Genomic DNA, 19,205 nt, shown 5'->3' with positions numbered 1-19,205 from the left:
CATATGAAGTGTTCCAGACTGCCCAGAATGGATTTAATATTATTTTTAAACCTGTGTGCCTTGGAGTTGCCTGGTCAGAGTAGCTTTTTTTTTTTTTTAAGATTTTATTTATTTACTTGAGAGAGAGATCATGAGCAGAGGGAAGGATAGAGGGAGAAGCAGACTCCCCACTGAGCAGGGAGCCCAATGCGGGACTCTATCTCAGGACCCGGGGACCATGACCTGAGCCTAAGGCAGACACACAACCGACTGAGCCACCCAAGCACCACCAAAGTAGCTTTTTATTCAGCAGTGTTTATTCAGGGAATGCCTTCAAGTGTGTCCTGTGCCCCATTCTCATTTTCCTAAGTGGGGCCAGTGTAGAATATACACAGTTTTCCAGACCCTGAGGGATGAGTGTGATCCCAGGACAGCTCTTTCCACCTGTCTCTTTCTCTGATTCTCTCTGTTAGACCTCTGGCTGCTCTGTCATTTCACCTGACTTTTTCTTGGCTGGAGGAGCATATAAACACAGGCTCCAGATGGGATTTCACCCACAGCCTGTAATTTGCTGACGCCTGATCTAGTTCATTAATTGAATTATCTGTGGTATCAGTTCTGAGTTTTATTCTTTCCAGTATTATATCTTGAGCCTCTCTCATTTTTATTTCATTTTAGCCAGCTTGGTTTTAACTTCTGCCTTTATCTTACTGGGGCCTCTCCTTATGCCTCTCTGGGTCTGTTTTTTTGGAGACCATGTTTTCTTTTCAAAGCTATACAAAGTTCAAAAGACTGAGGTAATGAACACTTATATACCTAACACCTAGATTCTATAATTGTTAACATTTTACCATATTTGGTTTAATTATCTGTGGGGGGGGAAGGGCAGGAATGGTCTAGATCATTTTAAAGTAAGTTGTAGAAATCAGCATATATCATCCCTTAATACTTCACATGCATTTTCCAAGAATTAGGATATTCTTCTATGTAATTGCAATACCACTCTCACATTGTTAGTACTAAGTCTTCATTAAATTGTTCCCAGAAAGATCCAAACGTGTTTCCTACGGTGCATTTCATTGTTAAATTTCATTAGTTTCTTTCATTGTAGAACAATCACATCCACATTTTGTCTGGTGATTTTTTAAAGAGACCAAACTGGTTGCTTTGTAGAAAAATCCCACATTCTGAATTTCACTAATTTTTTTTTCTTGTAGTATTTTTAACTTGTTCTTTAGCCCTTATATCTCCTCTGTACTGGAAGTTATGTCTGAAGCGTAATTAGATTCAGCTTCAACATGTTCCGGCAAGAAGACTTCATGGCTGGTGCTGTATTCTTCTTGCTCTGCTTGTAAAATACCAAAATGAAAAAAAATTCAAATGCCCAGCTTCAGTAGAATGGATAAAATAGAGTATATTCATACCATGGAATTCGGTACAGTCCTAAAAAATAAAGTAACTACAGCCACACAAAACATTCTTGATAAATCTCACAACCGATAGGTTAAGTGGAAACACAGCAAGAAAGAATACATGCTGTAGGATTACATTTATATGCAGTTCTAAATAGATTAAACGTTTAATGATGAAACTTAGGTGATAAACCAGAAAGAAGTAAGAATGGTACAGCCACTAAAGAACAGGGTAGTGGTTGTTTCTAGAAAAGTGGGTAGATGTAGTAACAGGCAGGGTATACAAGAGATGACTGGGTTGCCGACAGTTCTCTGTTTCTCCACCTGGGTTATAGTTTTATGGGCTAATTTCATTGAGTTCTACACTTATGTTTTGTGTATTGTTTAATGTGCTATTTCACACACAAGAAGAGGTTAAACGAAGTTGCGTTATAAAACACTGTCTCCAAAGAGGTGAAACACTTGGAGTTACTACAGTGGCTGTTTTTAGGCTCTGTCAGTAGGTGCATGTTCAGTACAGTCCACATAGAAAGATGCTGTGTGGCAAACCGAACAAACTCGATGCGAAAGAAAGCTGTACAAAGATATGCAAGATACTGATCTTTTTCACCTATAAATGTGTTTTGCAGAAAACAAGCATTCATAGTCGGTTGGGGGTTATTTATAATCCTACATCAAAAATAAATGAAGAGAGCACAGCTATTTCTAGAGGAGTTTTGGCAGCTTTTCTTACACAGAAAAACAGCTTTTTGAGAAACTTTCTCAGGAAACTGGCAAAGGAAGAAACTGCTACAGCTATTTACTCTGGAGAAAAAATTAAAACATTCCTTACTGAGGTCAGTAGCTATTTGTTTGGAATAATAAGTATCCTTTGCATATTTAGGAAGTATAAGCCAGTGTTACCATGTTACTGAAAAAACATCAATAAATAAGTATAATCAATTGGGCATAAGAAACATTCCTTCAAACGGGAAAAGGTAAATATGAAATGATATGACTTTGCATCAAGGCATTTAGCAAACCAAATATTTCTGCTACTACTTTGTGACACTTGAAGTTGATGGCATTCTGGTTAAGGCGTACTTAAGAATGAGAGTTAAAGGATTATGTAAATAATACTCAGGTATTTCCCTGAAGGGGTATAGTATGAGGGAAATTCTAAAGATGGAAGATGACCCTCAAGAAGGAAGATTCATTAATCCTTTCAAAAGTATTTTCTGATTGTTTGCCAGACAGTGGGGATAGTCTTGTGAACAAGGCAGATACATTGAGTCCATGTGGAGCTTACATGGTAGTAGGAGAGACAGAGAACTGAATGGTACTGAAACAATATAAAGAAAGAATAGGGTAGATAGTTTGAGGGATGCTCTTTTAGCTGGAGTGGTCAGGGAAGGCATCTCTAAAGAGTTTACCTTTAAGTCAAGGTCTGAAATGAGAAATCAAGCCATGGAAAATCTGCAAGAAGAATGTACCAGATTCAGGAACACAGTAAGTCTAAAGGACTACCACACAGATTAGCTTTCCAGGTTTGAGGTATAGGCAGAAGGTCATTGTGAGCAAAATAGAGACCATGATGTGGAGAGTACCAGGAGATGAGGTCAGGAACAGAACCCAGATATTTCAAGCACCTGTAGGCCACAGTAAGGACCTGAAGTCTTTCCTGAGTATAATGGGAAACCATTGAGAAATCTTGAAGAAGTGAATAATCTTTACAAAGATGACTCTGGATGCCATGTGAAGATCTGGTAGTTGCCAGACAAGAGTGGAAATAGGATGAACAATTAGAATGCTATTGCAGTAATCCAGGCAAGAAATAATGGTGTCCTGGACTAGGTACTGGTGGTAGAAATAGTGAGGTGGTTGGCACATAATATTTGTTACAACTCTGGTCAACAGGATTAGCTGATCGGTCCTATTACCATAAAAGGTAATATCCTTAAATTTTAGCTTGAGTGGCTTGAATTGATGACGGTGTCTTTTTGAGATGGGGAAGCCTAGATGAGAAGAAATCTGGACACATAAAGGATTAAGGATTAAGAGTTATGTCTGTACATGTTGGAGATTCCTGTTGGACATTCAAGTGGAGATGCTGGGTTGACAATTGAGTTAATGAATGTAGAAATCAATACAGGGTTGTTGGGGTATTTTTAGAGTCAGACACTTTGAGAGTTACCAACATTATATATAATTTAAAGCCAAGAAACTGGATGAGATACCTCAGGAGTGAGTTGGGTGAGAGAAGAGAGGCTGAAAACAGAGCCCTGGAATGTTCCAACATATAGAAGTATGCAAGAGGATGATTCAGTAAAGGAGACAGATGGAGCAGCCAACAAGTTAGGAAGATAACCAGGAGAGTATGGAAGTCAGTTGGAGAAAGTATTTCAAGGAGGGAATGATCAACTATGCCAGATGTTCCTTAAATTAGGCTTCATAATTGACCATTTACTTGTTAAGGTGGTCATTGGTGAGAATTGTTTCAGTGGAGTAGTAGGTATAAAAGTAAACTAGATTGAAAAGAGAATGGGAAATCAGGAAATAGAGATAGTGAGTATAGGTACCTCTTTTAAGAAACTTTATTTTACCACGAACAGAGAAATATTTTGTATACGGAACAGGACCTGAGGTCAAGGATTTCTAAATTTGGGAGATGTCACTGTTTTGTATGCTAACGGACACAGTCCATCCAAACAATGAGAAAGGATGATACAGAGAGAGGGGAACAGAGGTAGGAGCAAAGTTCTTGAGTAGTAAGAGGTGCCAGGATCCAATGGACAGATGTTAACTGTTGGTCTTAAGAAGAGAAACTGTTCATCTGTTTTAACCAGAAGGAAGGCAGAATGTATGGGCACGGTTGCAGAAGGGTAGATTTAGCAGGATGAAGTACTTCTAATTATATTCATTTTCAGAAGAAATTCTGGTCAATGCCAAGTATTAGAGTGAGAGTAGGCATTATTAGAGGTTTGAGGAAAGAGGAGAAAATGCCACATCCTTTTCTGTTATTCTGAGAGTGAGCAAGTGAATTAAATAAATTAGCATGGGAAGGTTTCTGAGGGCCCATTTGAAGTTAATGACCTTAAAATGAAAATGAGGTCAGTATTAGTTGCATGTTTTTCTCGAGCTGTATTAACAGTTCTAGTTGCAGAGGAAGCAGAGTTGTGTTTTAATAGAGTTGGGGATTTGCCAGGTGAATATGAATTTAAGGAAGCATTCAAGGGAGCTAAGCATGGAAGGTTTTGTTGTAGTAAAGGACTTTGGGGTGTAGCTCGGATAGGAGGAAAATTATGGGAGGTATGATGGACAGTAAATAAGTGGTAGGGGCTGAGGACTGCAGGGGTTGAATAATGGTTGGTCTGGTGACACTAGGTTGCATGAGCTGGAAATTCAGGAGCTTGTGGTCAGAGACGGGATGATCGAGATGAGATTTTGGAAGTAAGCAGGATCTAAGACTGCACTGTCCACTACTGTATCCACTAGCTAAATGTGGCTCTTTAAAACTTAAAATTAAGTTAAAATTTAAATCCTGGCACGTGTGGTGATGAGCATTGGGTGTTATATGCAACTAGTGAATCGTTGAACACTACATCAAAAATTAATGTACTATACGCTGGCTAATTGAACATAATAAATTTTAAAAAATAAAATTTAATTTAATTCTGTGCCCCAGTCATAGTAGCCGCATGTTAAGTGCTCAGTGACCATCCATGGTTGTGGCTGCCTTATTGAACAGTGCAGTGGAACATTCCTTCCATCATGGGAACACCCAAGAACCTGTTAGAAATTCAAAATTTAAGGCCCCACCCTGGAACTTCTGAAGTAGAAACTACATTTTAACGATGCACCAGGTGATGGCACATTGAAGTTTGATAAGTACTGATATGGAGAAGTGTGTTTTAGCGTGAAGATGTGAAGAACCTATTCGTGGTTTATTTTCTGTGAATGTCCATATATTTTTTTTACTTTAACCAAGGATTACTTCTGTATTTCAGAAATAAAATGCATTATTACTAAATTGGTTTTGTGAGATTGGTATAATGAGGTGAGATAAGGTATTTCTGTTTTAGACAGTTGTTTTTACTGAGTATACCAAATGGGGGTATTGAGTTCAGAATTTAATAAACATTTTGTTTCATTTCTTTAATGTTAAATTTTATTTACGTTGATGCCCCCTTGCATATTACTAATCAATAATCACCTGAAATTTTGAAAGAATGGATGGCATATGATATCTGCTTGTAACAAGATTTACAAATATTGTAATTGACTTGGCAAAGGAATATTCTTTTTTTAAATGTTTCAGAAGAAAATAGTACTTTTAAAAATAATTTAGAATAATTTCAAATTTTTCATTAATATATTAAAGCAGGCTTTGTTAAGAAAATAATTTGACATATTTTCTCTTACTAATTTCATCCGTCTTAATTTATGCTTTAGGGGATGGATAAGAATGCTTTTGAGAAAAAATATAATACTGTTGGAGTGAATATTTTCCGAACTCATCAGCTGTTCTGTCAAGATGTACTTAAATTGCGTCCTGGAGAAATAGGTATTGTCAGCAATGGGAAAGTAAGTAGAAAAAGCAGTTGCTCACTTTTCTCATGGACCTATGATAGAGGGGTCTCAAATTTGTTTCTATCACAGCACGCCTGCTGTAGCACTTGCGGAGGACGGGCTCCTACTCGAGACACACCCCACAGGTCTCGGCATGAATGAAAGGGCACGCTACTCGTTCTCTCACCCCACCCCCCAGTGATGACAATGTTGAATGTGGTGGCTAAGAGTGTCTCCTGGGGACAGCTTTTATTTTGCTCTAATACAAATATTAGAACAAGCAACTTATTATCCACCACAACACTGTGACTGAGAACCACTGTTGCAGTGGGTGTAGAAAGTACGTTGTGACATTTTTTTCTTCTTACAGCTTTTCTCTACAATTGATTATGTTAACTTCCAAAAGTATTAAATTGTTATTTTTGAGCTATTAAGTAATATTTATTGGTGTAAGCATTAACAATCTATAAGAAAAATCACTCTTACTTCTACCCTCCTAATAAAATTTATTTTGAATAGTTTGTTGTTTTACCTTCTAACCCCTTTTTCTACTCTACATAGCCATGTCTGGTTTGTAAAAGTACATAATTGTAATCCTATCATATATATGTATGTATAAAATTTTATATCACTTTTTTCTCTTAGTATATCAGAAACATTTTTCTGATGAATTAGAGAATCTTTACAGAACTACAGAACTCATGATGATATCTACTTATTATTTTTTGAGTATGAGAATCTGGTTTTATTTCTCAGGAATGATTTAAGTTTTAAAAAATTGAATCTGGTGCTTAGATTTATTATCAAGTAAGGCAATGTGTTTGACATATCTTTGCTTGAACTACCAAATTATATATCCCTAAATTGTCTTCCAAGCTATAATACAGTCTTAACGTTTTCTTTGTTTTCTGCATTTTTTAAAGATTTTATTCATTTGAGAGAGAGAGTGCATGCAGGGACTGAGGGAGAGGGAGAAGCAGACTCCCCGCTGAGCAGGGAGCCCAATCCCAGAACCCCGAGATCATGACCTGAGCAGAAGGCAGACATTTAAATGACTGAGCCACCCACATGCCCCTGTTTTCTACATTTTATCATTGTTTTATTACCACATCATTTTCCCTTAAAATTATGTTTATTCTTTCTTACGTGAGTCTATAAATACTAGGAATTAGAGAATGGTGAGGGACTCGTATTTGCAAGCTTTCACATATAAATATATCTGCTTCAGTGTAGCAGTTTTCAAGCTAATTACATTAGCTCCTAAAGGTTCATCTTTGTACAGAGCTGTTTTACAAATCAGTGAAAACAGTTGTCATGTGTTATTAACAGTAATACAAAATATTTGTGAATTTGATAGTGAGGTATGTGGAAGCCCAGAAATTGCATTGCTTTTTATTTTTAACCGTTGCTTTGGGAAGAATTGTAGCTTTTTAGAACAGTTTTACGTATGTGGCTACCTTTGTCTCTGTCTGGAAAGCTCCCCTATGTTTTCTTTGTCGTTGTTTAATGTAATTCATAAGTTGCTATCAATATTAGTGATAAAAAATGTTAGTTATGTTTTTCCTAGAATAATGGTTTCCTCCTCATTTTCCTTGAAATTTACAAAAGTAATCAGATCCTAGGGGCACCTGGGTGGCTCAGTCGGTTAAGCCTCTGACTCTTTTTTTTTTTTTTAAAGATTTTATTTATTTATTCGTCAGAGATAGAGACAGCCAGCGAGAGAGGGAACACAAGCAGGGGGAGTGGGAGAGGAAGAAGCAGGCCCATAGCAGAGGAGCCTGATGTGGGGCTCGATCCCACAACGCCGGGATCACGCCCTGAGCCGAAGGCAGACGCCCAACCGCTGTGCCACCCAGGCGCCCCAAGCCTCCGACTCTTGATTTTGGCTCAGGTCAGGATCTCAGGATCATGAGATTGAGCCCCACGTCAGGCTCCACGTTCAGCACGTGGTCTGCTTAAGATTCTCTCTCTCCCTCTCCATCTGCCACTCTCTTCCTGTCTCTCTCTAAAGTAAATAAACTTTTTTTTTAAAGACTTTATTTATTTATTTGACAGAGATAGAGACTGCCAGTGAGAGAGGGAACACAAGCAGGGGGAGTGGGAGAGGAAGAAGCAGGCTCACAGCGGAGGAGCCTGATGTGGGGCTCGATCCCATAATGCTGGGATCACGCCCTGAGCTGAAGGCAGACGCTTAACCACTGTGCCACCCAGGCGCCCCTAAAATAAATAAAATCTTAAAAAAAAAAAACTTGGATCCTAATTTTGCACCAGCTGTGAACCAAATATTCTTCTAGGTTCTGAGAGTTTAGTAGTGAACAACACGTTTTCATGAAGTTTATATTTTGGTGGGCAGCAACAGATAACAAGTAGCATCCTACTTGATAAGGTGTCATTTGGAGAGAACCAGAGGAGGTGAGGGAGCAAACCATGTGGAATATCTGGAAGAAGAATGTTCTAGATAGAGGGAACGGTGAGGACAAAGGTCCGAAGGTGAGATGATTGTTTTGTGTTCTAGGAAGAGCAGGTAGAGAGAGAGTGGTCAGAAGAGAAGCTCAGAGAAGCAGCTGCCTACCAGATGATGTAGGGTTTTATGGACCGTTCAAGGACTCCTGCTTTACGTTGAATGAGTCATGAAGCTCATAGTTCGGGGCAGAGGACGGACATGATCTGACTTATGTTCTGTTTGGATCTCTAGCAGCTGTTATATTGAGGACAAACTGTAGGGGGTCAGGAAGCCATTTGGGAGCTATTTCAGTAGTCTGAGTGGGAGCTGACAGCGGCTCGGACCAGAATGGCTCCAGCGGACGTAGTGAGGAGTGGCTGTGGAATGTATTTTGGAGGAAGAGTGAACAGGAATTGCTGACAGACTTGACGTGGGATGTGAGAGAACTGTGTAACTGGCAGAATGGAGATGCCGTGTATTAAGGCGAGGAAGTCTGTAGACAGAGCGGGGTTGTTGAGGAGGAGTGGAAGGGGAAGGAGAGAGAGTCCACTCTGCACATTAGGAAGAGTTCAGCGGTCAGTTCCAGACCTCCTCCTAAGCTTGTTGGGTTGGCAATTGAATGTGTGAGTTGAACTCAGGAGAGGTTGGGCTGGAGATAGATATTAAGTCCAATTACGTTGATTTTTGTGTTGGTTCATAGAACATTATAATTTTATTATTTATGGAACTGTGACTCAAATAGAAAAGTATATCTGAAAAGAAGTACTGTGGCTTATGGGCTCTCATGTAATACTTAGTCTATTACTCTGTCTCAGAGTAATGCTTAAAAAGCACAGTAATCACAGCAATTGTAGCAGATAGTTACAACTCAGAACAAGATAGTTCAATGCTTGAAATCTAACATTTTAGAATCTCTTCATTCTGAACCCATCCAAAAGTTTGTTAGAGTTGAAACACACTCAAAGTCAAATTGTTAAATGCAGTGATTAAAACTGGGGGGCAGCAATCGTCTTATACTTTCTTACTATATGCTCACGAATTCAAAATTTATATATTTTTAGTATTAAAATGCTAAATAACACTGTTACTATGATTGTAATAAATTTACTGTTATTAACTTACATGTTTACAAATTGGTGAAAGACAAGGGGTAGCAGAGAGTAGAGAAACAAGCAAGACCTTTTTCTTAGCCAAACAAATCTGGATTCAAATTCCATTTGCACCATTAATTATATGACCTCTATGAGACTTGGTTTGGAAATGTCATTTAGACAGAGGGAATGATGACAGTCTATTTTACAGAGTCATAGAGATTAAATATACTTTTAAACCTAACGCACATAAAACAGCCACAGACAGTAAATTTTCAATAAATATTAATTCCTGTTTTCTCTTTAAATATTTGAAGGCTGTCATAAGAAATAGTGGATACGTTTGTAGATTCAATTTGCATTACGCTTGCTGAGAGAATAGAATCAAGGCCAGTTGCTGAGGCCTCCATGAGTGTAGAGATTTTTTAGCTCAGTATGTGGATGAACACTGTTAACAGAGTTTTCTAAAATATTAATGAGCTCTCAAAGGAGGTAATGCATTTCTATTACAACAGTTATTCCGGATAATTGAAAAATCACATTTCCAAAATGTAGTAAAGAAGATGGATAGGTTGGATAGGCACCAGGTAGGTTTTATTGTGTTTTTACAGGATTTTCAAGTTCAATATTCCTTTTTCCCAACTTGGACATTATGTGAATTTTATACTATTGAAGTTATCTTATTCCACAACTATTATATTCAACTTTAAGTAGAAGAAATAAGACATAGAAGAATCAAGTTTCTCCTAGCTGTTTGACACTATACTTACATAGGTGACATAGAACGAGTTCTCTGGTGAATTTTAATCAGTGAAGATAGCCAATCTAATTAACCCCTTAAAATAATTTGAGATTATATTTCCTTTTTCCGAGTTATTAACAAAAGTGCTCCAATCAGTAGAGGTAGTATAGATAAAATTCAGCTCTTTTCCAGGCCTCTCCTAGTCATAGTCCATAAAATACAACATTGAAAGTACTTTCAAAGTTACTTTAAAAGGGGTACCAGATCTCAAGGCAAAGAAATGTTTGTATGTGTACTTTTAGTTTTATAGCGCCCGTTTTTTGCATTAAGAGCCCATGTTTTATGTTTAAAGTGAAACATGGTATTTGTTTAGCTGGAATGCTGACATCCCAGCTAAGATCACCTGTGATATGAGCAAACGAGAAGAGATTCAAGAACTTTATCAATTTTTAGAAAATATTAATTGCAGAAGTAGATGAAGGGGAAATGAGAAAGTCTGCTACAACCATTTTCTTCTGTCTTTTTACCAAAAAAAAAATACTCAGAATGATATACTTTCTAGGTGTTTGTCATGAGGTGTAGTTGTTCAGTGCGTGAGACTGCATCAGGCCTACCTTGTACATCGGGGCTTGCGTTCATGATAGGATGATGACTGAACGTACTGCTTCCCCTAGGGAATGCTGATGTTTGTCGAGTTGTGGTCATTGTGATGGAATAGCCATCCTACGAAATTAAGTATGTGGCAATATGACACCTTGCCCACCTCTAGAGTTACTGGTTTAAAGCTGACCTGCATGACCTTGCTGGGCTCCAAACCATTTATACGGCATCAGTTGGATGAAAATGGGTTGGTACGTTTAAGTAATTACATGATTTGTCTCTTTTTTTGTTTTTTCATTCTTTGTGTATGTGCTAATTCATACTGACATAGTGTAGGCCACAATTTATAGGTGAATAGAAAAACGAAAATAAAAGACTTATAAAATATAGACGCTTGTATAATTTACATTAGGACGGAAAGCCTTTGGTGTTTGGAAGCATTATGTTTCAAAGTAAAACTTTCAAATGGAAATAATTTACTCCTTTTTAATTTTGTCAGTTTGATTTTGGTGTTTATGCAAATGTTATTTGAATATCAAAGTGAGAGACATTTTTTCTTCTTTGTTTCCCAGTAGATTTAGTAAATGGTGGGATTGATAGCCACCATGTGTTTAATCTGTAATCGGTTTTTGCTTAAATATCTATTTGATGAGAAAATATTTGTCCCAAACTGGTATCTTCTAGAAGGTATATAATAATGAAACTACTTTCATTTTAAGTTCTTAGGACCTTTAGATGAAATTTTCTGTGCAGAAGATTTTTACTTCTTGGAAAAAATAACATTTACTAATTTCGTAGAGAAAATTAAAGGCATTGTTGAAAATATGGAAATCAGCTCAAAGAAGTAAGTATTTAAAATCCTAAGAGTAATATATTTTGGGGGGTGCTATTTTGCAGCTTATTTTTTCTTTGTAGGATTAGAAAATGTTTCAAATACATGCATAAGACATAATAAGAGATATGTAGAGAATATTTAAATAACAAAAAGCATCCATATACTCACCACCACCAAACTGTAGATGTTAATAGTTAGTTTTATTTGCCTTGGATCTTACTGTCCTTTTTGTTTCTTACCCACTCAGCCTGTCTCCATCTTCCTGAGAGGTAACCATTTTCTTAAATGTTGTGTGTATGATTCCATATTTGTGTTCATGCTTTTGCTTCTTATGTGAATATCCATGATCAGTGTTGATTGTGTTGAATGCCTGACTTTTTTAGAGAAATGCTATTTACTATAGGCTCCTTTGCGACTTCAGCTGGAGCTTTATCTACGTTCATGTATGTAGAACTAATTTCTTCATTTTAATTCCTTTTTAGTGTTTCATTTTATGAATATACTGTAGTTCGTTTATACAGTCCAGTACTGAGATACAGTGAACTTGGCTTTAGTTTTTTACTGTTGTTACAGAAATGCCATAATGAACCAGCAGTGTGAGTTTCTCTAGAGCACAGGAGTGTTGCAGTTGGGTTGTAGGGTATGCATGTCCTCCACTTTACGGGATACTGTTAAGTTCTGTCCTTTAAAATAGTTGCAGCAATTAACACTTCCTCCAGAAACGTGAAAGTTCAGTTTCCCCAAGTTCTTACCAATACTTGGTGTTATCGGACTTGTTCATTTTTTTCTACCTGGTGGATGTGAAATTGTGTCTTTTTTTAATTTGCATTTCTTTGACTTTTAGTAAAGTTGAGTATCTTTTCATACAATTATTTACATTCATGTTTACTCTTCTGTAAAATACCCGTACATGTCTTTTGCTTAGCTCTCTGTTGCGTTTTCTTCTTTTAATGATGTATAAGCATCTTCTTTGATTCTTTATACTAATCTTTATCAGTTTTATGTGCCTCACATATTACAGTTTGTGACATGGCTATTTACTTTTTTATTGTAATTTCTTACCGGATATATAGACGTTTTTAATTTCGATGTCAAAATATTGTCAGGATTTTTCCTTCATGGCTTGTTTGTGATCTGTGTGTGTGTGTGTGTGTGTGTGTGTGTAGGTTGTATAAGAATTTTCTCTAGCCTGAGTTCATAAAGATATTCTCCTTTATTTTCTTCTAGAAGTTTTACAGTTTTATTTATTTATTTTTTTACTGATTTATATCTTTAATTCTTCTTGGATCTGCATTCTGTTCCACTGGTATACTGTCTTGTGCCAGTCCCACATTCCAGTTACCACAGCTTTATAAGAAATTTTGATACTGGATAGGAGAAATTCTCCTGCCTCTTCTTCAAAATTGTGTTGACTGTTTTTGGCTAGTTTTTCTGTATAAATATGATTAGGACTAGCATAACAAGTTCCATAAAAAAGTTCCTGGAATTTTAATGGGAATTTTTTTGAACGTATAGATTAGTTTAGGGAGAATTGCCATCTTCTAATAATATTAAATTACCCATCTATTAAATAAATACATGTATTGTTTATATATAGCTATAAAAATGTATAATATACTATAGACAACATAATATTATATAATGTATAAAATAATATAGGTATATAACTGGTGTATATGGTATATAATTGTGGTTTATGATTTATCTATAAGCATATATATGAGAATATGTAGGTAGACAGTTAGACACACTTACTTAGTGTTCCTTTTGGGTCCTTCACTGAAGCTTCCATTTTTTCCCATGAGGTCTTACACATCTGTTTTTGGATTTATTCCCTTGTACTTTATGCTTTTAGCTCATATTGTAAATGGTGTATTTTAAGTTACATTTTCAAATTATTTAATGCTAAATTATAGGAACAATCTTAGGTTCTGTATTGATCTTCCTTGCTTGACTGTCTTAATTTTTGTAACATTTTGTCTAATATTAGACACTCATGTCATTTGTGAATTTTAACAGCTTGTTCCTTAACTTCCAGCTTTTAAAACATCTCATTTATGTTGGCCTTTCTCTTGATTTAGTTTGCTTAATTTAGCAAAAGATATATCTATTTTACTAGACTTACCTTACTTTTCATATATGTGGATTTAAGACATGGCAAGCTCCTAATTGTTTGGTTTTGTTTTGTTTTTTATCAGTTTCAGTTCTTTGTTATTTATTTTTAATCTGTTCTCTTTTATAAACTTCTCAAGTTGAATTCATAGCTTACTAATATCACATTTTTCCCTTACATATCTTTAAATTACTGGCTTCAAGCATCTCTCTAAACACTTATTTAGTTGTATCACATAAGATTTAAAATATAAATATTTCATTATGATTCAGTGCTAATATGTTCAAATTTCTGTTTTGATTTTTTTAACATTTGTTTGTTTAAGATGTTTTGAAATATTTATGGTTGTTGGCTTCATCAAGGCAAATTCGTGACCCATTTTATTGTTTTTATCTTCTCTAGATAGAATTGTGCCTAGATCTTGTTAGACACCCAATAAATATTTATTGAATAAATGATAAGATGTGCTTTAAATTTTTTAAATGGCACAATGTGTAATTGATTTCCAGTTTGTTTTGAACTGTGATTAGAGAACATGGTTTATGAGCATCAGTTATTTAATATTTATTTCTCTCAGTTTTGTGAGACAGGGTTCATTTTGTTTCGTGTTTGATTTTTTTAAAGGCATATTCTCTAATCATGTGTAAGATTGTACATATGTCTATTATATTGAACATCCTGGTTTTTTCCCAACCATCGAAATACTGAATTTTTCTGTTTCATCGGTCGGTTACCAAAAGAAGTTTGTTAAAACACTGTTAGGATTATGGATCTCTCATTTAATTTGTGTAACTTCGTCAATTTTTGTTTTAAATATTTTGAGCTATAGTCGTGTATACCCTGATTCAAAACAGTTACATTTCTAGTGACTTGTTCCCTTTATCGTTAGATATATTACTTCTTTCCTAATAATTATTTTGTCTTAAAGTCTGTGGCATCTTATATTTAAGCCACATCAGCGTTCTTTTTTGTTAATGTTTTTCTGTTACATCTTTTTCCATTTTTTACTTCAGTGTACCCCTGCCTCTTGTAGCATACAGCTAGACTTTGAGGTGGTTCCTGCCAGAACTCGAAGTTCTGATTCTTCGTCTTGAGTACAGAATTCTGATCCAGATGAAATGGATGTCCTTACTTAACCTGTCACTTAGGGAGCAATTCATCAGTTAGGAAATGATGTTACCATAGAAAATGATAAGTCATAAAGTAAGGGCTTTTCTGCAGCAAAGAGATAATATCCACAGTTATTTTCAAGTGGAATAAAATGAAAGAAAACTTTAAAAAGAAAAAAGTTATTTTTTAGTTAAATAATTTAGGTCTAGGGGCGCCTGGGTGGCACAGCGGTTAAGCGTCTGCCTTCGGCTCAGGGCGTGATCCCGGCGTTATGGGATCGAGCCCCACGTCAGGCTCCTCTGCTGTGAGCCTGCTTCTTCCTCTTCCTTTACCCCTGCTTGTGTTCCTTCTCTCGCTGGCTGTCTCTATCTCTGTCGAATAAATAAATAAAACCTTTAAAAAAAAAAAAATAATAATTTAGGTCTAGTATATGTTGGAAAGTATATAATTCAGTAGTTTTTAGATTTTGTGAATATATTGTGAACATTTCAGAGCTAATTTTTTAATCTTATTTGGTAAAAAAAATACAGTTTTAAGTAGGTTTGAGAAACTATTTCAGCCACTTTAAAGGTGCATTTCACACCAAAATCACCACCCAAACAAAAACCAATAACATGAAGCTATAAGAACATCCCCTCTGGTTGAAGTTGTTGCGTGTGCACACACAAGGCTAAACAAGTCGTGATGTGATTGGATAAATTCATAGTTGCCTCAATATGAGCATATGCTTATGACGCGCGGCCTTGTTTTCATGCTTTCCAAGAGTTAGCGACTAGGAAGGTAGGCTCTGGTTGCAGAAGGCCGAGTCCTTGCCAGCCTCCCCGAGGAGCACACGATAGCTGATCCTGTAGCAGAGTGATCGCTGCTTGCTCGGCTCTCAGCGAGGTCTCCACTCCTCAGACAGGAGGGTGGAGCTCCTCATGCTGTTCCCCTCTTCAGTTCTTGGCAAAAAGAGAAAAACTGACCTGGATACCACCATATTCAGAGGATCTACAAAAACAGTGTTTGGGCCCCAAATTTCCCTTTCCTCATTTCTTCCTCTCTCAGTGCGTATGGTCTCCTTGAAACGCAGGGAGCATGTTTGACCATATTTCCTGCGTTGTGCCTCCAATTTTCACATATTAGAGACTACATGGCTGATAAAATACCTTTCAGGCAGTTTAGAGATTTTGTTCTCAATTAATTCATTCATTTTATATATGTTTTTTAAATGGCCATTAAGCAAAGTCCTACATGTCAGAACCTGACAGTCCAGTAAAAAATTATAGTAGAGAGACACAGGTTCTCAACCACTCTGAATCTAAATTTCTTTATAAAATGGAAGTACTTTTTCTTTCTTTTTCCTCTTCTTTCCAAAAACTTGTCTTAAAGTTCAGCCAACATTTTCTGCCCCAGTGTATCAATGAACATATAATACATTTCCTCTATCATGGACTTTCAAATTTGGTTATATGTAATATAGGTGTTTGTTTTATGCAGTTTTAATTAGTTTTCAAACTAATTTGTAACCATAGAAGTCTGGACTTCTTAATTATAAAAATTCCCCCTTTAGTTCTTCCTGTCCTTCTTTCTTTCCTTGTGTGTGTCCCACTGCTTGCACACATAAACAGCACTCAGTAAATACTGCCTTGAATTGAATGATTCACCACATTCTTATGGACACTGCTGAGAACACCACTTATAAGTCTTTAAAGATCATATCAATCATAAGGAAAGCAGGATGGTTTTTATTTTATTTTTTTAATATTTTTTATTATGTTAGTCACCATACAGTACATCCCTGGTTTTTGATATAAAGTTCGATGATTCATTAGTTGCGTGTAACACCCAGTGCACCCTGCAATACGTGCCCTCCAGTCATCTGTTGATGGGCATCTCAGTTCCTTCCACAATTTAGCTATTGTGAACAATGCTGCTATGAACATTGGGGTGCATATGGCCCTTCTCTTCACTACGTCTGTATCTTTGGGGTAAATACCCAGTAGTGCAATGGCTGGATCATGGGGTAGCTCAATTTTTAACTTTTTAAGGGACCTCCACACTGTTTTCCAGAGTGGCTGTACCAACTCACATTCCCACCAACAATGTAGGAGGGATCCCCTTTCTCCACATCCTCTCCAACAATTGTTGTTTCTTGCCTTGTCAATTTTTGCCATTCTAACTGGCATAAGGTGGTATCTTAGTGTGGTTTTGATTTGAATTTCCCTGATGGCTAATGATTTTGAACATTTTTTCAATGTGTCTGTTAGCCATNCTGTTAGCCATTTGTATGTCTTCATTGGAAAAGTGTCTGTTCATATCTTCTGCCCATTTTATGATTTGTTTATTTGTTTCTCCCGTATTGAGTTTGAGAAGTTCTTTGTAGATCTTGGATACCAGTCTTTTATCTGTAGCATCATTTGCAAATATATTCTCCCATTCCATGGGCTGCCTCTTAGTTTTTTTGACTGTTTCCTTGGCTGCGCAGCAGCTTTTTATCTTGATGAAGTCCCACATTTTCATTTTATCTTTTGTTTCTCTTGCCTTTGGAGATGTGTCATGAAAAAGGTTGCTCTGGCCGATGTCATAGAAGTTGTTGCCTATGTTCTCCTCTAGAATTTTGATGGATTCCTGTCTCACATTGAGGTCTTTCATCCATTTGGAGTTTATTTTTGTGTATGGTGTGAGAGAGTGGTCAAGTTTCATTCTTTTGCATGTAGCTGTCCAATTTTCCCAGCACCATTTATTGAAGAGACTGTCTTTTTTCCACCGGATGTTTTTTCCTGCTTTATCAAAGATTAGTTGCCCAAAGAGCCGAGGGTCCATTTCTGGGTTCTCTATTCTGTTCCATTGGTCGATGTGTCTGTTTTTGTGCCAGTACCATGCTGTCTTTGTGATCACAGCTTTGTAGTACAGCTCGAAATCCGGCATTGTGATGCCCCCAGCTTTGTTTTTCCTTTTCAACAGTTCCTTGGAGATTCGGGGCCTTTTCTGGTTCCATACAAATTTAAGGACTATTTGTTCCAGTTCTTTGAAAAATGTCCTCGGTATTTTGATCGGGATAGCATTGAAAGTGTAGATTGCTCTGGGTAGTATGGACATTTTAACTATGTTAATTCTTCCAATCCATGAGCATGGAATATTTTTCCATCTTTTTATGTCTTCCTCAATATCTTTCAAAAGTGATCTATAGTTTCTAGGATATAGGTCCTTTACGTCTCTGGTTAAGTTAATTCCAAGGTAACGTATGGTTTTTGGTGTTATTGTAAATGGGATGGATTCCCTAATTTCTCTTTCTTCAGTCTCGTTATTCGTGTATAGAAATGCAACTGATTTCTGGGCATTGATTTTGTATCCTGCCACCTTACTGAATTGTTCTATAACTTCTAATAGTTTGGGAGTGGATTCCTTTGGGTTTTCCATATAGAGTATCATGTCATCTGCAAAGAGAGACAGTTTGACTTCTTCTTTGCCGATTTGGATACCTTTGATCCCTTTTTGTCTTCTGATTGCTGTTGCAAGGACTTCTAGTACTATGTTGAATAATAGTGGCGAGAGTGGGCATCCTTGTCGTGTTCCTGATCTTAAGGGAAAGGCTTCCAGCTTTTCCCCATTGAGAATAATGCTTGCAGTAGGCTTTTCATAGATGGCTTTTATGAGATTGAGAAATGTACCCTCTATTCCTACACTCTGAAGGGTTTTAATCAGGAAAGGATGCTGTATTTTGTCAAATGCTTTTTCTGCATCAATTGAGAGGATCATATGGTTCTTGAGTCTTTTCTTGTTGATATGATGTATCACATTGATTGATTTGCGAGTGTTGAACCATGCTTGCATCCCAGGTATGAATCCCACTTGGTCATGATGGATAATCCTTTTAATGTACTGTTGGATTCTATTAGCAAGGATCTTGTTGAGGATTTTGGCATCCATATTCATTAGAGAAATCGGTCTGTAATTCTCCTTTTTGAGGGGGTCTTTGCCTGGTTTGGGGATCAAGGTAATATTAGCCTCATAGAATGAGTTTGGTAGCTTTCCTTCTGTTTCTATTTTTTGAAATAGCTTTAGGAGAATAGGTATTATTTCTTCTTTGAATGTTTGGTAGAATTCCCCAGGAAAACCGTCTGGGCCTGGAGTTTTATTATTTGGAAGGTTGTTTATCACTGACTCAATTTCTTCATAGTTAATTGGCCTATTTAAGAAATCTATTTCTTCCTGTTTCAGTCTTGGTAGTTTATAGGTTTCCAGGAAGGCCTCCATCTCTTCCAGATTGTTTAGTTTTTTGGCATATAGCTGTTGATAAAAGTTTCTAATAATCCTTGCAATTTCAATGGTGCTGGTCGTGACCTCTCC

General features: G+C 36.7%; 1 protein-coding gene across 3 annotated transcripts in view; it reads left to right on the top strand.

Annotated features, from left to right (window-relative positions):
- Positions 1 to 19,205, top strand: part of UGGT2 (UDP-glucose glycoprotein glucosyltransferase 2) — a 186,003-nt gene that overhangs the window by 107,760 nt on the left and 59,038 nt on the right. For all 3 annotated transcript variants that reach the window (XM_002918641.4, XM_034665381.1, XM_034665382.1), the window contains 3 exons: positions 2,021 to 2,227; positions 5,823 to 5,954; positions 11,535 to 11,659. In XM_002918641.4, the coding sequence (XP_002918687.2) occupies positions 2,021 to 2,227; positions 5,823 to 5,954; positions 11,535 to 11,659 (464 nt within the window). The remainder of the gene's footprint in view (positions 1 to 2,020; positions 2,228 to 5,822; positions 5,955 to 11,534; positions 11,660 to 19,205) is intronic.

Source organism: Ailuropoda melanoleuca, chromosome 7 (genome assembly GCF_002007445.2).
Source record: "Ailuropoda melanoleuca isolate Jingjing chromosome 7, ASM200744v2, whole genome shotgun sequence".
In the NCBI taxonomy this organism is placed as follows: Eukaryota; Metazoa; Chordata; class Mammalia; order Carnivora; family Ursidae; genus Ailuropoda; species Ailuropoda melanoleuca.
This window is presented reverse-complemented; position numbering and strand designations above follow the sequence as displayed.